General features: G+C 45.8%; 1 protein-coding gene across 2 annotated transcripts; it reads right to left on the bottom strand.

Annotated features, from left to right (window-relative positions):
* Positions 1-67: 67 nt before the first annotated feature.
* Positions 68-19,631, bottom strand: SUGP1 (SURP and G-patch domain containing 1). Of its 2 annotated transcripts, none has more exons than XM_080384005.1 (14): positions 19,308-19,631; positions 18,884-19,086; positions 18,191-18,294; positions 17,513-17,740; positions 15,512-15,635; positions 14,768-14,871; positions 12,939-13,062; positions 10,600-11,147; positions 5,406-5,512; positions 4,576-4,753; positions 4,208-4,314; positions 3,227-3,372; positions 1,580-1,709; positions 68-1,036 (listed from the first exon to the last, which is right to left on the bottom strand). In XM_080384005.1, exons 1-14 carry the CDS (start codon positions 19,614-19,616, stop codon positions 1,010-1,012), a joined length of 2,439 nt encoding a protein of 812 aa, XP_080240131.1. In that variant the 5' UTR covers positions 19,617-19,631; the 3' UTR covers positions 68-1,009. The 2 variants fall into 2 exon arrangements, with proteins under 2 accessions (XP_080240131.1, XP_080240132.1); XM_080384006.1 differs by having other exon boundaries at positions 18,884-19,055; positions 19,308-19,402.
* Between the last annotated feature and the right edge of the window lie 40 nt (positions 19,632-19,671).

The following is a 19,671-nucleotide window of genomic DNA, read 5'->3' as shown; positions in this document are numbered from 1 at the left end:
GAGCAGTCTCACAGCCTACGCAAACCCACAGTAAGACCACTCTATCCAAAAATTCAGTGATTAAAACTAAGGAACAAATGAGTTTTATTTTATTTACAGACTGCACAAAGAAAATCTGTGTTTGTAGAGGGGTTGCTTACGACAATAAAATCCAAATGGCCTTTGACAAACTGTGTTTGAAGGCTTGGTTCTTCGGCATCCCCAATCCACACAAAGTGTTGGAAAGTCTCTCGTTTTGCTGGGAAGCTGGGTGTGAACTTTAGTGTTCGAAAAACCAGGAGGCTCTCACCTCTGACGCTGAATGAACTCGCCCTGTGCCCCTCAACCCTTGCAGCCACGCTCCACACTGATCCACGCCTCGGCTTCCACAGGCCAGAGGTAAAACAACCAGGCACTGGTTTTGCAATGTCAGTTGAAGGTCAGACTGTACCTTCTGGCTTCATGACAGCATCAAAACCCAGTTCTTCAAGGAACAATAGCCTGACTGAACAATAGCCCCAAAAGCTGGGTCAGAGACAGTCCCTTGTTATATTTGCAATTAAAAAAAAAAAAAACCACAACAGAAAACCCAAACAAAAAAAAAACCCAAACCAAACCCAGAGCAGCAAAAGCTGCGTATCTGAACAACAGAGGATCTGCTGTTACACCAAAAAAGAACGCATTCCTCATAACATGGCACTGAGCTAAACACAAATGGAGTCCCTGAACTATTTCTATTGGTATCTTTGGTGCTACCCTTCTGCTGTCAGCAGGGCACGGTGTGAAGATCTCTGTTCTCACCTGCTCTGCTTTTCTCTCTGATCACCACCCAGGCCTTGTTACGACACCGTTGTCATGACACTCGAGTGTGCAGTGAGTGGGCTTGCAGGCCTCTCTTCTGGGTGAAAGATGGTATTATGACTTCAGTAAGTTTTACAATATTAGCAAATAAGAGAATGATAATGCAGTTTCGTAACATTTCACAGTAAAAGTACAATTGTTTTGAAAATACGTCGTCCCAAAAACATTCTCAGTAGTAAGGTCGTCGTGGATTGTTCTGTGGGGAATAACAAAAGAAAATTAATAAAAATTGCTGTCTTCACAGAACAATGAGCATCTGAGCTCAATTATCTGAAAAAGCCACTGAAAAGTGACATTTCTGACAGTGAAATCGGAGGTTTGCCCATCAAAAATTACAAATGTAGCTTTCTAGGTGTGCTGGCATGGTGAATGCAAGAGGCAGGCAAATGCAAGCTTCCAAGCGTTTTGCAACCAGAAAAACAATTATTCAAAATAAAACATAGATTCACAGGCAGCCCATCCGCTTCGTGTTCATCGCTTATACTTGGTTTGCACCAGATAGAACTAAACCCAGGGGCTTTTGTATATATATAAAAAAAATCACAGCAAGCAAAACTGTGCATCCATGGACATTTTGGTAGTGATAATTTGATTCAGCATAAGAACAGAATCCAGAAGAAACTTTCACAGCATTTGCTCTCTTGGCTAAGCACTAGAAACACTCCCACCCTTACAAGATACGCACGGAAGCCTCAATGGATTTGTCACCGTGTCTGCTCTAGTTTTGGGACCACCTTACCAATGGATTTGGTCGGAAGCGGTAGGCGAGCATCATCCGTTTACGGAATGCCTCGTACTCATCATCCTCCTTCGTTAGCTCGGCAGGACGATCAATGCCAAAACCAGCCCCATCCACAGCAGTAGTTCCCCTGTTTGGAAAGAGGGAACAAAGCTTCCAAGGTAAGCAGATGTGACAGGTCACCTTCCTCTTCACCAGAAATACCTGCCGCCTCTTGTCATCAAAGCTCCATCAGGGAGCACCGGGCATCATCACACAGAGCGTGCTGCATCAAGACAGACAGCTAATACCGAGCAGCTTATTGCATTTGCCACCTTTCCACACTGCCCTTCTAAATCAATGACGCTGCTATTGCTAGATGGAAGCAGTAGTGTCAACATATATTTGCTTAACCTTTTACATCTGGAACAGAAATACCGTCTGCTTTGGATGCCTCCCCACTGAACAGTGCTCTGACTGGCAGAGAAACCTTTGGCAACCCAGCGTGTTGATCTGTACCTCACCACCTGGAGGCACGCAGCACCACTAAACACCACACCTGCCTCCCGTTCCTTCACTCCAGAACAGTCCAAAAGTGGAAGCAATTCCTTTCCATCTGCAGTAGCACCTTCTTGGCAATTCCAAGAACATGAGAGGTGGTAGAGCCCAGGCAAATCACAACCCTTGTTCAAGCCTGCGATGGACAGAAACCGCCTCCCTGCTGTTGTTTGTAAGCCATGCCACTTTGATTACAACACTCTTTTATTACAGGACTTCTCTGAACTAATAATCATGTTGCCAGAGAGATCTTCTTGTGCGGGAGGAGCAGAAGTGCTTTGTACAGCTACTTTCTATTGTGCAGTAAATAAACAATTGTTATTTCTAAAAGGATCTAATGCTAAATAACAATTCAGAGTATTTCCTATCCCCCAATATTTGGTTTTGAAGTTCAGCATATGTTACCAACAGATGATCCACCTAAAAAGAGATGCTCATCTATTTTGGGATAGAACTCTCAGAAAGCTTTATTATATACAAAGCGCAATCAAATCAGAAAAACTTCTGTGCAAGAAAAGTGATGTCAGGACAGTTGCATGATCGCACACAAAGCTCTCTCACCTGGACTGCAACACCCTTCAAACACAGGTCTAGCAGTAGCAAATATTGGTAATTGCCTTTCACCCTCTTCAATAAATCACCTATTACACCAGGGACTAGCTAGCAGGCACCAACAGCGCTAAAGATGCAAAAGGCATGCTCTTTAATACTTAAATAAATTTATGACTTCAAAGACATGACTTAATCCTCGCACGCCCTTGGAGAGGTGAGGTGCAGACAAGTATCATCTTCATTTTCAAGATGGGGAAACGGGGGAGAAGACACCTCTCAGAAGAAGGCACTATGCAAACTGAGATTTATAAACAAAATACTCTCGTCTCAGATCATACCTCTTGCCTGAGATAAAGTACCAAACCCAGGCCTTGAGGGGAGGGAACCCCAAAGAAATCAGAAACCATTTTTCTCCTTTGCTGTGAGGATTCCATATTCTGTTCAAGTGATGAATTACAGTCCCACTCGTTGCAGCTGCTTCCAGTAGGCTAAGGTAGGAGCATCAATTATCAGCCCAAGATGAAAGGACTAAATCAATAGTAGAAGAACTCTGCTTACTTGCTGACTGGGTTTTTAATCCCCTGTCCATCCGAGCCAAGTCCCTCGCCTTCCTTCCAGCCCATCTTCATTAGCATTTGATAACCTATGTTTTCCACAGTCAATTTGAACTCTTTGTATTCAGAATAATCTGGCTCACGTCCTTCCTGCGGAGACACAAAAAGTAGCGTTGGTTATTTTTTTTATATGCACCTATCTTTGTGGGCCAGAGGAGGGGAAAATCAGCTTCAGCTACTCAAAAGTCAGGATGGTTCTGGCAAACAACAACTAAGCACCATTTCTTGGGATTCCAGTTCTGCACCACCACAGAGAAGAAAACGGGTAAATGACAAAGCACTGCATGACCCTATAGCATAATCTGCAAGAAGCAGGGAATGCTACTGTGAGATTAAGCTAAGAAATATTTAGCTCCTGAATTTAAAGTTGCTCACTGGATCAAGCTTCAGATACAGTTCTTATTTAAGCCGGGATCTCCAGGGAATGTCAGACTCCATGCTGGTTACATGGAAACATTATAAGCGTTGTGCCAGCATCAAGAACTTCTACAGTTTAGGAAGAATTGGCAGGTATTGAAGTGCTTTGCATAAGCTTTTTGTAGGCTCTGTATTTTCACTTTACTGCAATCATCTGGATAAAAATTCAATTTGTCCTTGCTTGGCATCAGCAACCACTCAGCCAAAACAGGACCGGCAGACAACCGTGGGTAGCCTGAGAGGCTGGTCTGTAAGTTTCAGCTAACTCCCAAATACCATCCTAACCGTGTGTTCTTTAATTTGCTACAGCCGTTGCTCTGCAAAGAGCAAACTACTAACCCCTTGTTTCCTCCCAAAGTAACGCAGCTCCCAGTGTAAGGGCAGGAATACTTGAAGGGTGCAAGGTGGCTCCCTGCCGCAAACAAGGGCCAAGCATGCCCGAGACCTTGCCCTCATGGCTACGGGGCAAGCCTGAAACACCGCCGCTGCCCTGCGGAGCCTATTTCACCTTCAATGCCTTGAATGTCTCCATGAATTTCTCCAGCTCGTCAGGTGGAAGGAAGTCTCCGATGAAATGTTTCCCTCTGCCCATCTGGGTCAGCTGCTCAGCCCACTCTGCCCAGGACATAGATGAGAGAAAACAGCAGTAAGGTAGTGTTCTTTGACTTGGAATTTCAGAGGGTTTTGTGAAGCACAAAGCCTCCAGCAACAGCTGGTCATTATCTCCACTCAACAGGCAGGGAAGCCACAGCACAGAGCAGTGAAAAGCGACCCTGCAACTCCCACGCCAACACCACGATCTCAAGACATGTCCCTCTGGAGGCCTCCGTACCACCACAGAGCGAGCGAGACATTTGGTGGCAGCTCCCTACACACCTCGCGTCTTGTCCATCTCCATGCGCCGAAGCTGGTGCTCCCACGTCCCCAGCTCACTGTCCACCTCTTCGTCGCTGTCATAGCCGTGTTGGTGCTGCTGAATTGCCTTTTCCCACATCATCTGCATCTCCTGCATGGCTCGCTTGTGCTTCATGATCATGTCGTACATCTGCTGCATCTAGGGGAAGAGATGCAGCAGCGCGCACAGTAAGACAACACGCTGGGTGGCGGCAGGGTCTGCCAGAGGCACGCAGAGCTCAGCACCAGAGCCCGCACCCGCCCCAGCTGCCACGCAGAACGCAGGTTACGACAACTACAAATCCCAGCAGGCAGCGCCATTGCTTGATCCGAGCCTCTCGCTTCTCAGATCAAACAGGAGCATTATGTGCTGGCTCCTTCGACACAGGCAACTCGATATCAACACTGGGGACTGCTGCCATCTGATCATACACACACACTTTAGATCACCCTCACGTTCTGGCAAAAGCCAATTCTGCTCTCCTTCCTCCAAAGCCAGCAGGTATCCGCTCACCTTCTCACTGCTGGAGCAATACATAAACAGCTGCAGGCGTGACACAACAGACCTTATAGATTTTGGGGTTTAGTTTGGTAGGACAGCAATTGGCTGGCTTAATTCATATTCCCCAAAGTCCTCTAATATTTCTGCTGACTGCAGCGTCACATGATTCTTCGGTATTCAGCACAAATCCTAGAGATTTGTGCTCTGGGACACTGGGAAAGTTTCTTTGCTACCTCCACCTCCATTTTCCCATCTAACCCAGCCATTGCTGCAACACAGTATGAATTGGGAAATCATTTCAGGGCATTACCTCCTGCTGCTCCTTCAGCTGTTTCTTCTGGGCTTCGGAGAGCTCCGTCACACCCACCAAACCAACCGGTTTCCCTTTTTCATAACCAAGACCCTTCAGGTCCTGAACTGTAACAAGCACATGTTAAAAGACTTTCAAAAAACTGAGACAGTTGCTCAGACCAGCGAACCCATATCGCAAGATCCCCACACAAAGTCTGACACTCATGTCATGGTTCCAGTATTGAGACAAGCACTTCAGGAAAGAACAACCGCCTGGTAGGACTTTGGAACCATAGGAGCAGGAAAGCCACTGGGTCACACAGCTCCTTCGCCTGCCACCTCAGAGTATTCCCCCACCCTGGCCCAAGGCTCTGCTCGCATCACATCAGCAGACCTGCGAACCATGTCTCACATCCTCAGAGGTCACGCTGCACAGCAGTCTGCTATGCCACGCTTTAAACATCATTCCTCCTTAAGATTAATTCTCCTCATAAGGCTTCCTCGTGAACCCCAGCCGTTGCAAAGAGCGATACTTAATTATTCAGAGTTGAGTCACAAGCAGATCTGAGCCTGTCAGCATATTGTCCAATCTGTGCACGTAAGTGTCTGCTGATTACTATGTAAACAGCAACTTCATTCAAAATGAAAAGCAAATGACCACATTAGAATAAAGACATGAGCATTATGCTGCTTTTGGAAGTTGCCATTCCCCAAGGAGATTTTAGTTTCTAATCTACAGGCTCAAGAGCAGCATTGCCAGGGATGTTGCCTCTGCTTTCAAAGAGGGGGCATCTGAAGTCTCTGCTTGACAATCACATTGACGTATCCTCCTTTTTCTGCAGCATCCCCTTTTGGAAACTCCTCCTTCCAAGTGATTTTTGCAGTTTTATCAGATAAACCCTGAAATTAGATATCAACATTATCTGGGCAGGACACTTACTCATTTCAAACGACCGTATGGCACTCTGAGTTCAAAGGGCAAGCTAAAGGCAAGGGGGGGGGGGGGGAAAAGGAAACCTACTTGTAATTGCTGTACCACGAAAGTAAGTAATTGAAGCACTGCTGGGGCTGCAAAGCAGAGATTTACAATAGAGACTGCCTTGCAAACTTGGTGCATATATATCTAGCAGGGCTGGCAGCTCCTCTCTAAAGCACCTCAGAGCCAAGACCTCAACAGTTAAATATTTAAGGGATTAAAAGAAGACACACAACCGCACCTGAAAGCGCACCTGAAAGCGTGTTGCATTTTTCAATACAAGGAAAAGGATTTCTTCCTAATGACTGCAAAACCCTACATTTGAATGTAAGGCCAGACTACAGTTAAATGATGCTTCATTAATTATTCATTATCTATTAATTATGAAGCCCGATAATAATAGCATCATTGTTCATGACACCAAATGTCTACACAGCATGCTAATTAGGCCCCAGGGGTCATCTTCTCCCTTCCTCTTATTCGAACTCAGGGCAATTGATCTGAGCACTCATCTCGCCTCCTTTCCCACATGCTTTTGGCTGAGCACTCCAGGATTGGAAAGCAGCTTCCTTAACTCCTGCCTCCCAAGGAGAACATAAAACAGCGCATCCACCCTCCCTCGCACAGCTACAGCCTCTGCACATTCACACCAGAGCCGGGAGTCAACTCTGCAGGAAGAGTTATGTAAAACACTGCAAGAGGTTTTCCAAGAGGAGAGAAGCAAGAAGCCGTGTTACGCTAGGCTTGGTGCTAGGATACGCACTTGCAGCTCCCAAGAAATAAGAACAAATAGAAAAACAAACCTATCTATCATTGATAAACAGCCCAATTTCTGTCTCTGAGAGCACTGAGATTCGGAAACAGTCTGGATGAGCACACTACGCCTATTGCACATAAAGAAGGATCTGGCCCCAAACGTTACGTGAGACCGGGGCACTTCAGCATCAGCCCCAGTCAAAGTTTCACCTCCTGTCTCAGGGCACGGGAAAGCTTTCTCTGAATGCACCGAGGAAGACTCTCTGCCCTTCACAGAGGTCAGCAGCTTTTTGGCTTAGTTCTGAATTGCATAAACACTCAGGCTAAGAGCCAGGCATGGCTCTAGAGGCCCCGCGAGCTGGTGGCTTGCCAGCATATATAACCACCTTAAAGGAGAAAGGTGAGAGCCTAGCATCTTCTTTTACTTCCCAGAAAGCATATGCCACTGCTCCTTCTTGTGCTAAAACTACATCTGGTTTGTCTGACTGCTCTGGTACCTTGCAGACTTTATGCTGAGACATGCTGAAAAACCACTGCAAAAATTTAGCGCTGGGAGATATTTTTGTAGGTTTGGCCCAAAGTATCACAATACAGGCAAAGTTGACAGAAAAAGCAAAGCTCCACCCCAAGCCCACTTCTGAAGATAGGAAAGTCTACTCAGAAAATAAATCAGTCAATGAATTTGCATAAAAATAGGCAAAATTTTTAAGTTCCTTATACCTAGCACAGGCAAACACTATGCAAAAGATAAGGAGTCGCTTCTCAGTCCCATGCTCAGCAGGCCTGGGAAAAATACATTTTTTTTCCTCGAATGACATCAGCTTTGCCTACAGGGTTAATGGTGCAGTCTATCTGCAGCATTGGCAGAAGACTACCTGAAGGTTTATCTGTTTCCCACATGCCTGAATAAGAGCTTGTTACAAGGGAAGTGAATGTCCTTTAAGGACAACAGGAGAAATCCCAGTACAGAAATGCCTGATTTTTTGCTTCAGAGTCTGAAGATCTTACTCAATTAAAAGTAATCAGACTCAAACCAATCCAGTATCAGGTTTCAGAAAACTCTAATGACACCCTGTAATTTCCCATTAGTCCACAGAGTTCACTAATCACAGTATCTTTGTGCTGTTCAGCTTTTCAGATATATTAGTCCCTGCAGTACATACGCAGTTATAAGTGTTTCAATATCAGTATGTTGCAGAGGAGCCTTTTTTCTGTCCAGAAGGGCTACACTTTCTCCTCTCCACGATACTGATTTATTACTAAGAGTACATAGGAAAAGAATCAGAACAGTCCTCTACTAAATCCAAAACAATTGCTGAGGATAAAGGACTAAGATGTAGATATTTAGGGAACCAAAGCACACTGTGCAACTCTAACCTTCCGCAGGACCAGGGCTGTAATTTGGAATTCTCTTCACCTGTCAGGTTGAAGATCTTAATTCTGAAAGGGATTAGGCTATCTGAACCAATAAAAAGAAAAATCCTTCCCCCTGCAGAGCATTAACAGTGCATTAACATTTGATTTGTTATACTTGACAAATTGTTTGCTGTTCTTTTACAGTCATAGAATTGTTTAGGCTGGAAAAGACCTTTAAGATCGTCGGGTCCAACCGTTAACGCAGCACTGCCAAATCCACCACTAAACCCTAAGCACCACGTCTACACATCTTCTAAGTACCTCCAGGGGTGGTGGCTCAACCACTGCCCTGGGCAGCCTGTTCCAGTGCTTGACAACCCTTTTGGTAAAGAAATTTTTCCTAATATCCGATCTAAACCTCCCCTGATGCAACTTGAAGCCGTTTCCTCTTGTTCTGTTGCTTGTTACTTGGGAGAAGAAACTGACCCGCACCTCTCGCTACAGCCTCCTTTCTTCTACTTGACACAAAGCTGTGCAGAAAGTGAGCATGAACACAACAAGCATATCCCTGTCTAATTAAGGGGAGGCTAAAAGCCAGGGGAGATTTCAGCAGGGGGTATTAAGACAGAGTCTGATGCTTGTTTTGATAGCGCCTGCCCAGCTTCGTCATCAAAGTGTCACTACTGTCTGCAAGAAGCAAAAATTACTCTAGAGGTACAAAATCAGGGAAGACTTTCACATCCGATTTCTGCCTTACTATGAGCAGCAACTCAAGGTCAAACGACTAAGCCATCCAGGTTGGTATTTTGTCCTGTACACAGGAGAGGTATAGCCAAGACTTCTGTATAGAGCTGTGATCAGAAGACAGAATTACGTAGGAACTTCTCTTCATCTACATTTGAAGCGCTGGATTAGGAGACAGAGTCCTTCCTTCCTTCCTTCCTGATCTCTGCAGAATCAACAGACACCACAGCCAACCCTACATCTTACCCAAGCCTAACAATCAAAGCTATTAATGGCTGAGCAATTATCTCCTCTAAAACCCAGCCAAAGCAAAGATCCACCTGCTGGAGCAATGAATTGTACAGGCTGACCAAGGGCTGAGAATTAGCTGTGGTCTCACCCTGTAACTCAGAGAATTATAGCTTGTTTTGTCTTACTTGTCCCACTTCATCTGTTCCGCTACTGCCTTTTGAAAAAGGTCCTTATTCAGACCGGTACTTGGTACTTTTCCTGTGACTCTAGCCTTGTACTACTAATTCTGTTTGCCAACACCGACTGCCTTGTGTCTTCTCGTTCTCCTTTTTGCATCCTTTCCCCATACCACACTCACTGGGCAAAGGATTCAAAGATGTCATCTTAAATGTCTGCTTTCACCTGTTGTCCTCGAGTGCCTCGATTTTTGTATGCACCTCCAGCTGCCTGCCTCATTACCTATCTGCACATGCACAGATGGGCCACCGGAGTTCAACCTCCGAGAGCTCCTTTGAAGTGTCCAAATTGGAAGAATTATCTTCCAGCACTTGAAGAGAGCTGCACCCCCTGGATGAACTTGGCAGGTGAGGTAACAGGAGCAAGAGCCTCAATGCTGGATGAGGACCGTGAACTCCATCTGTAATCCAATGAACTGAAATGGGTAGAAATTGGAACGGGAAGTTAAACTTGTGTCCACCAGCACTCGGGGAACAGCTATTCCCATTTAGCCTTCTGATCAGCTAGGGTGAGACGGAAGTGCTGCCCAAGGATTTTACCCTTCCATGGGGAATAAGCACAGTTCAGCCTTTGATACTTGTTTTCTGACAGACTCTCTTCCTGAAGTGAAATAGCCCTAAACAGCAGAGAGGCTGAGGCTGTAATGAGCTATAGCACAGCAGGGGTTTTGAGATAGCTGGAGAACGATAAGATCCAATCCCTGGTGTCAGTGAGATAAAGTGGTTTATCTGGGTTTCCACACAGGGGAGAGTTAGCTGCTAGACCTAGCTGAAAGATAGAGGGCTGGCAACCATGGAGATTACAACAGGAGATAAGCCTCACTGGGTTTTCTGCTTGCAAAGCCTGCTGTGCTAAGGCAGAATGCACTCCCCAGGAAAACCAGTTACTCAGCACAACACACGGACCCACTAACCTGAAAGAGGGGAGGGAGAATCCAGCTGTTGGACAAGCTGTGGGAGGGGCAATTCAACCTTGTCCTCCTCTGGCCCCCACCTGCTCTTCCGCTTCTTTTTAGTAGTGCCTGTAGCAGTAGCTGTAGTAGTTGTTGCAGCAGGAGTTGTAGCTGTCTGATCGGGTGGAGTTGTAGAGGATGGTGAAGGCGAGGGCACGGATGAGGATGAGGGCAAGGACGAGGGAACGGGCAAGGGCAAAGGCGAGGGAACAGGCAAGGGCAAGGGCAGCGGCACAGGCAAGGACAGGGGCGAGGGTGAAGGAACAGGCAAGGGCAAAGGCGAGGGCGAGGGAACAGGCAGGGGCAGGGGCAAAGGCAAAGGTGAGGGCAGGGGCAAAGGCAAAGATGGTAAGCACAAAGGTGATGGCAATGCCTCAGGACTGGTCTTCCTTTTCAGACTGGACTCTACAGGCAAGGGGGCACACGCAGTGCTGCTTTTGGCCTTACGGAACTCCTCCAGTTTCTGCCGGTAATACTTGTAGCCTTTGCTGTTTGGCTCATATAAAAACCTATAAAGAAAAAAAAAAAAGAAAGAAGTAAGTTTAGACGTAACAGCCATATGCAGGGGTTGGATATAGCTCAGCTTGGTCAGGGCTTTTCTTTCCTGCAATGCTCTTGCACCACTAGCCTTCCCACACACTTCCCTGCTCTCCAGCACCATCCTGTGTGTACGTGCACGCAATGCAGGGCTCTGCGTGCTTTTGCAAGGTAGGCTGCAAGCCTGCGGGATCAGAAAGTGTATTTCCCATTCATGAGCAAACCACAGCTATTTTGGGGGCCAAATAAACACACAGTACCAAAAAGGATCATGTTACATATGTGGAAATGCAAGGTCCTCCCCCAGAATTCACCTGCCTTCCAGAAACGTTTGGAAAAACTGCCAGGGCTCCACAACACATCGAGTTTCAGTTCATTAAAGAAAACAAACATTCCAGTCTTACCAATGGGAATGCCAAACCACTGCCTAAAGAAACTGCTCCCAAGCTCTCTATCCAAGCTAGAAGCGTTGACATTACCAGTCTGCTTAATTACACCATGACTCCTCCTTCTGTTCCCTCACACATGAAAAACATTGCTTTATTTGCTACCCCTTCCAGAAATAGGCATCTCTGACCTTTCGGGTAAAATAAAACTCCTTAAGTCTCTGTGGGAAGAACATGAACAATCCTCCATCTAGCAGCTACGCAAAAAATAAAATCAATAGTGCCATGTTTCTTACAAACAAGTTATCTTTTAAATACTTCACACAGGAACGCTGTCTACTCCTAAATTCTCTACAGTCTTCCCTTTTTAAAGGACAAGTTTAACATTTGGCGTAACTTCTCCTCAGGATAGTTCCAGCTCCCACATGAAAACATAAGGGCTAACAGGCCTTTCCCATCTATTGCTGCACAACATGCACAGACAAACACAAACAGCTCTCTGACGTACTTTAAAATTCACTAAACGTGGTCTTGCACCCCTCCGTTTGAGTAACAGCATTAAGGATTGCTTCAGGACCTAGCAGAGGGCAGGATGGGGCCCTCCTTACAGCAAACATGATGAAATCCTAACAGAGGAGATACTGTTTTACTTGACCATGCTCAGGTGGGATCACAGCGGTGTTTTAAAGTAAATAATGAAACAGCTCAGGTATTAGCACATCTGTCTGATGTAATTCACAACACAAGGGGAGTACCCCAGGGGTCCAGAAGGCAGCCAATAAAATACCAAAGTATCAGCCACAAAAAAAGGCTTGCTGAGCCCCACTTCACTTCCAAGGAACGCACCAAATTGTTTGTAAGAGCAGAAAAATGTAACATGGATGAGACCAAAGGGAGGCATTAAACAGCTGTCAGTGAGCACTGAAGAGAACAATTCACATCTGAAAGGCTGAAAACGATATTCCAAGGGGGGAGCTAATGGTGAAGGAGTGCTACCTGTACGTTAGCGAAGATGCTGTGTAAAGAGCAAGCCAGAAAATTAATTGGACAGCAACAGTATGAGTGGTGGATGGGGGCCCACACCAGAACACAGCTATAGGGAGAAGTATAAAGGTTAGAATTATGCTAGTACATTGCAAGAGAAAGGTGAAGAGGGGTGGAAGTCATAAATTAATTTGCGGGAAAGCAAACAGATTTCTCTCCCTCTGTGCCTCGCTTTAAAGCTTGAGAATGTGAAGGTATCGCTGCTATAGGAGTGCACTATCCTTGTAACTTATCACATGCTTATCTATCATTTCCCCTTTAAAAAAAACCCAAAAAGACAAGACCCACACAAGCCCCCCGCCCTTACACTCAGCAGCAGGTTTCTTCCTTTACCTGAAAGCATGGTTCTCTCTGTTGTTCTGCAAGGCAATAGCTTCCACCTCGGGACCCCCGTCTGCTATGAACCTGGCCAGTTTCTCAGCAGAGTTCTTTGTCTCTTCGTCGTCTGGGGGTGAAACTTTAAGCAGGCTGTCAGTACTGGGCCCAACTCACACAAGCAACAGTCAAAGCCTATCTGTTCTAAGAACCCCAAGAGCAGAATAAGGGCAAAAGGTCGAGTTTAATTTTTAGAAATGTTACACATCAACAGTCATCAGAGTTTATATCACAAAAACATGATATTGCATAAAGGCTGTACAACAACACAGTAACCAGAGGCCTGCCCATTCACGCATCAGCTTCCTCTGCGCCAGGAGCTAGATCAGAGCAGATTAACAGACAAGTCAGCTTTTGTCTTCAAAGATGGTCCCTTGTCTGTCTCTGCTGCAGAGGAAGGCTGTTTCTTCCCTGTGTCAGGCGCTTTTCCATAGGGTTACACCTCAGCCCTCGCAATTATCTCTAGTTAAAGACTTTGCCACTGAAGTCCCCAGGAGCAATGGGAAAGCCTTAGGAAAAAGTGGCCAACTAATAATGCACCGTAATCCCACTTGTACCTACTGTCACTACCCATCTGCCAGCCGCTTTAGGGGAGGGTTGTAGGACTGAGGAAACTCTCCATGGAACAGTCCCAATCCTCACCTGGAAGAGGTGGCTACTGCAGCCTTTGTCCAAAGGCACAGAGAAGGCTCGGATCGTTAATATTTCAAGCATATTTGATGTTTATAAGGAGCCAGGCAAATACATTATTTAGCCATGACAGCCTTATATGACATTTGCTACCTGCACAGTACCAGTGCCAGTACTCCAGTGTGCTGGCACAGGACCAGGAGGCAGAAGACATGATTATAAGCCATGGCCAAGTCATAACCTTTCCTTGCCTCAATATTCCACACCTGTAAAGTATGGATAATACTGCTTAGCTTCCAAACTGTTGTATCAGTTAGTTGATATTGGTAATAAGCTCTTTCAGCCCACAGACTATTAAACCATGATTTGTTTGAGCTGTTAACGCATCAGCATGACAGCTAAATTGCATTAAGACTCCTTTCCACAGAAAAGGAAGATGACACAGAGAGGCTGAGGGATTTGCCAGGGCCACACGGCAGGCCTGTAACAGGCTGGACTAAAAGTGATAAATGCCTGGCCCACACACCACACTTCACCCACTAAGTAATTTCTGTCAACACAGTTAACCAGATTCCACTGCTCACACCACCTGTCTGTTGGCTGATCATCCACTTCTGTTGTTTTCCCACCTGAAAACACAGTCCCTTACTTGCAAGGATTTGTGTCCCAAGCAGAAAATAGAAAATTCAGATAAGGAAACGGCAGCAGAAATGGGGATTATGTTCGACAAACAAAAATCCCATTTTCATTTATAACAAATCAAATAAGAACATCTGAGAAAAAGCACTTTTCCTAAATGCACGTTCAGGGCTGAAACACTTTCCAAAACACACACAGTGAAGCATCATTTTAGTTCACCTTGTTAAGTATTTTGGAGAAATACAAGGAAAATCTCTTTCAAGAGCCCTTTACACAGAGCATGGTACAGCATGCTGTGGGCTCGGGCAACAGCCATTTTTGGCACAAGTGTCTGACATCATCATGGTGATGCTTGATCACCATTTCCTTCCATTTTGAAATTTTATTTACAGGCAGCAGATCGACAGCCAAATACCCACTCCAACTGTTTCCAGAACAGACCTAACAAGCAGTTAGAGAGCGAAGTAGTCAAATTTAACCTCTGCAATTCATATTCTCCAGATCCCGGCCTTAATTACCTTTCTGAGAAGAGGATGCCTGAGAACTTTGATTCTCTTTTCTTATCTCTGCCACTTTCTTTCTGTAGTAAAGGAATTCTCTGCTGTTCTTATCATGCAAAAACCTAGGGTGGAGATGGAGGAAAAAAGGGCATCAGCAACAACTACACAAACGTTGATACTCTGGGATATAAACAGCTCAAAACCAAATAATACAAAACAGATAAAATTACACAGAAATGCACTTAAAATGTGCATTATAAAGCCTTCAGCATATATAAATACACTCAGCTTTAATCTAAGGAAAACGTGCATTATAAAGCCTTCAGCATGTATAAATACATGCAGCATTAATCTAAGGACTTGCATCCAAATTTTTTGTGTCTTGAAGGGAAACAGGTAACAGCCTTTTCTGATATAGGAGGGAATCCTCTGTCCACAGCCACGCAGCATGTCAGCAGCAGAGGGGACAGAACCAGACCCGAGACAGAGTCCGTCCCCACGTGCTAGATGTTGTACAGGCAGCCGGACCACCCGGGCTGTATTCCTGACTCTAGCTCATCTGCATCCTCAGCACCATCACAGTATCACTTTCTGCCTCAGCTTCCCCAGCTATAAAACAATTAACTCGTAACAAAGCTCAAATCCACCAAATGATAATTAAACCAAACACATCCATGAGAACTATATACACGAGGCTGATGTTTTTCTCCAACAAAGAGACAGCATTCTGCTTTGGAAGACAAGAGTTAGCACCACACTTACGAAAAAGCTGGGTTATCCTTGTAGTCTTCCATAGCGACCTTCTCTAATTCTGGTCCCCCTTCAGCCACGAACCTAGCCAGCTTTTCCACCACTTGTCGGGTCTCCGCATCCTCTGGGGGTAAAACTTTAAGCAGGCTGTCAGTACTGGGGTTCAACTCACACACCAAACAGGCAACAGGTACATTACTTCTAAGAACCATGGCGGCAGACAAAAGTAGAATGGGAATGGGAAGAAAAAGGATGAAATGGGGGATCCAGTCTTACACAGCTGTACAAATTACAATCCCTAGGTTACGGTCAGCCTCTGCGCTCCCCTAGTAGGAGATTAGTAATTTGTCTACGCTTTTCCTATGAGAAAAAGCCTAAGATTCGGATCGCCACAGTTTAGGGTGCAACTTCAATCGCAACACAATTTGCTTCTGACAATTCCACTCCCTAGAAAACACAATGGGGAGGAACAGGAACTTGGTTTTAACAACTACATCACTCACTAAAGATTACAGATTCCAGTTCCCAAGACACTATGCTGTACCCAGCCAGCAGAGACGGATTGTGTAGCTGGAGCATATAGCTCTTCCTACCAGCATATGCCCATGTCTCAACCCTTGCCTGGAGGGAATCCTATCAGTTGTAGGAGCTCAGTCTCCATGAACCTGTGTTTTGGCTTCTGTGCCAAGAAAGAAACACACTAATGCTGACAGCAATTACAGAGCTGATGCAGGACACAATCAGTGGGAACTAAACACAGGCATTTGTCTAGACAACGGTATTTTTGGTAGAGCAGTGAACAAAGAGCACACAGCAGCAATGTCAGCCACACTGCTCTAGACTAGATTCAAACACACAATCTTTAAATTAAGGGTCCACAAGACCCATTAAGGGTCTTTGCTCTCTGCAGCCAGTGGCTATTTCTTACATTCCTGCAGTGCATCTGACACCGAAATTCAGACTTGCTAAGATTATGCTTTTGTAAACCCCACCAGAAATAGCTAGACATGCATTTGTAAACATATAATGAAATAATTGACACAAAGCTTAGTGTGACTTATTTAGCAATTGCAATCTAATTTTACACTTGATTAATACGTGCGCATGAAGTTCCGATTATTAAACAAATTTGCCTTCTGGCTTCCTAGCCTAAGTTATCCAGATGAACTTGGTTATTTAAGTGCTGCAATATTCTTCATTGATTTTCTAGCCTACTTAAAGTAGTCAGGACCTAGAGGTGAGATTTTCTGATTGTCTAATGAAACTTTGGAAAGAGGCAGGAACTTTGATTTTACCTAATCATAGTTCCATGCCTAACGTAATCTTTTTACATTTATTATTTTATGCAAGTTTATTAACGCATGCAATTTTCCCCCCTACACAGCCACTCCCAAACTGAGGCCTTTTCACTTTCTAGAATTTAAAAAACTAAACTTCCATTTTAAATACAAGCATGCTATCTATGTATTTTCTAGAGGACTTGGCACTAGGCCTATTACATTTCAGTCGTACAAAAGCAGAATTCTTATCATTGGCAAACAATCGAGCTCCGTTAAGAGCAGAACATATTTCTTCTTTCTTTTTTTTTTTTTTTTTTTCATTTTCACAGAGACTTATAGACCAGTCAAGCACTCGCCTTGGTAACTCGGAGAAAATGAATCTTCCTAGGCACAAAACAGATCTGGTCTAACCACGGCAAGTCACTCATCTCTGGTACTGAGCTCGGGCTGGATCAATAATATCTGACTGTTCAACCCTCAGCTTTTCTGCTGAAGCTGGCTTTGGAGGAGTCCACCAGCATTAACCAGTGTCATTTATATTTCACAATGCAGAAGTCTGCACATGGGAACCGTGCAAAGAACATAAATTCACAGCATAAGAAAACAAACCAACCAACCCACCCTCCACTGAGGAAAAGTACTAAGGGAATCCTGCTCCCTCACTCAACTGCTATCACTAGGATAAGTGGACCTGCACCCCAAAACAAATGATGTAGTACAAGGCGTCATTTACCTTTAATTTCCAACCACTGCTCATAATCTTCCTCCTCATCTTCATCTGGCGACTGAAACACACTGAGGCGGTTAACGACTGGGGTCTGTTTGAAATGGGAGTAGTTCTTCGCTTGGTGCAGCATGCTGCTCAGGACCTGACCGGGGCGCTTCCCAAACAGCATAGGTTTCTTCCCAACATTTGGTGCAGAAGTGTTTGCCGAGTTATTAGTAGAACTTGGGGGAGGTTCTTAGAAAAGAATGAGGGGAAAATAATTCCTGCACATCCTTACTGGTTTAATATCAGAACGTTACAAATAACAACTCAGGCAGTAATACAGCTGCAACAGGCTGTTATTTTCAGAGTAAGTTAAAGACACTGACTGGTGAAAGCTGCATAATGAAATTAAATGAAAGCTGTGGTGTGTTTTTTTGGGTTTTTTTACAAAGCAAGATCAAGCTACAAGAGAGATGCTTGTTTTTAACAGCACCTATAGAGGGGAAGAGGACAAACTGCCATATCGCATCTTGAAGACAGACTTTAATCCAAATTTAAAGGGGTCATCACTGCTTTAGAACTTACTCATACTGGTAACAGCTCATAGCAGGGTTTCTAAAGTGAACATACATGGAGGCAGCTCACACAAAGCTGGTATCACCAGGAGAAGAAAGGCCTCCTGTTGCTCAGAAGTCGACCTACCAGTACTTGACTTTTCCTTCTGCAGCTTGAGAAACTGCTGGAGGAAACTGCCATCATTAACAAACTTGTTGGAAACACAGGCTTCATTTTCAGTACCGTCATCTCTGAATAGAAAAAGAAGAGTAGGTGATGGTACTCATCATCCTGCCCAGCCCCCTCACATGCATTTATATAGAACAGGCAAATGCCAGTGACTACTATCTCATCTAACACTGAGAATGCACCTGTTTTTAAAAGCACAAGAACTATTCAGCTTGTTGCTTACAGCATTTACCCACGCTCTCCACCTGGCTGCTTTACTGCTGTGTTGAAATGGATTTCTACTTGCTCTGTTACGCTGCTCTGCTTCTGAAAGCTCCCAGCAAGCACTTAACTGGGGAACTGTGCTAACTCTTAGGAGTCACAATTATAAGCTAGATAACAAAGAGGAAACTGAAGTGCGATAACGTCCTGTTAAAAATAAAATTTGCTGTTAACACATATCTGTTCTCGCTAGTATCTGAAAAACCCGGCTAGATCAATTAAAGCACAAGTATCCTATTCCAACCTTTCCTCAATTATCAGTTTTCATTTTCACAGTATCTGCCTCCGAGCATGAGAGCTTTGTACAGCTCGTCTCCTCCCTTGCATGTGACAAACACCCGTTTTCCACCAGGAAAGCTCCCATCTAAAAGCACCGCAATTCACACGTACTCTCCGAAGAGAGGCAGCTGCTGTATGCTCAGGTAATTCTGCCTCGCTTGCTGCTCCAGCCTGGCCTCGATCTCTCTCTTTTTCTGCGCTATCAGTTCCTCTTGGTGAAGAATATTCACGTTCGTCTTGGCCGATTTAGACTGTGCGACCCCAAACCACCGGCTCGCCTTCCCTATGGGAAAAGGGGGGGATGAAAACGAACGCTGAGGGGGATGTCACGACCCTATCCCAGACGCACACCCCGCCCCCCCTCAGCCTTCCCCCGGCCTCTCCGGGGGCGGTTGGCTGCCCACACAGCGGCAGAGAGACCACCGAGCCACCCCCCCTGCCCCACGCTGCAGCCGGGGGCCGGGCCGCGGGGCAGGGGGCAGAGGATGGCGGGGCAGAGGATGGCAGGGCCGGGGGGCGGCAGGAGCGGCCGTACCTGGCGCATCCCTGGCGTTGTCCATTTTGGAGCTGCCGTCCCACGATGCACCGCAGCTGGCGGGGCGGGCGGTGCCGGGCGGCTCTGCCGCAAAGGCCTCTGGGAGATGTAGTCCGGCGGTGGGGGCCTGTCAGCCTCCCTCCACGCGCCTCCCGCGGCAGCGAGGGCCGGCTGCGGGGGTTGAACTGGCTCGCTGCGGGGAGGGAGGGGGTTGTCCGTCGCCAAGCTCCTTCCCCAGCCCCCACGACACAGCGCGGCGCTGGCGGGCGGACAGACTACAACTCCCATGAGGCCGCGCGCCCCTGCCATTTCCCGTCAGCGCCTCAGGGGCGCAGACGCCTCCCAGCGGCCCGCGCGGCGGCGG

The sequence above is a fragment of the Falco punctatus genome, assembly GCF_963210335.1.
Source record: "Falco punctatus genome assembly, chromosome: 4".
Lineage (NCBI taxonomy): Eukaryota > Metazoa > Chordata > Aves > Falconiformes > Falconidae > Falco > Falco punctatus.
The sequence above is the reverse complement of the archived record's forward strand: the minus strand, read 5'-3'. Positions and strand labels throughout refer to the sequence as shown.

What these genes read in the sequence shown, in the direction of transcription:
- SUGP1 (XM_080384005.1), bottom strand. Translation starts at nt 19,616, where the DNA reads ATGGCAGGGGCGCGCGGCCTCATGGGAGTTGTAGTCTGTCCGCCCGCC. An exon ending in CAGCTGCCTCTCTTCGGAGA is followed by an intron (nt 18,295 to 18,883) that starts GTACGTGTGAAT and finishes TTTTCTATTCAG; the next exon opens with AGATGACGGTACTGAAAATG. An exon ending in GAAGGAAAAGTCAAGTACTG is followed by an intron (nt 17,741 to 18,190) that starts GTAGGTCGACTT and finishes TTCTTTTCTAAG; the next exon opens with AACCTCCCCCAAGTTCTACT.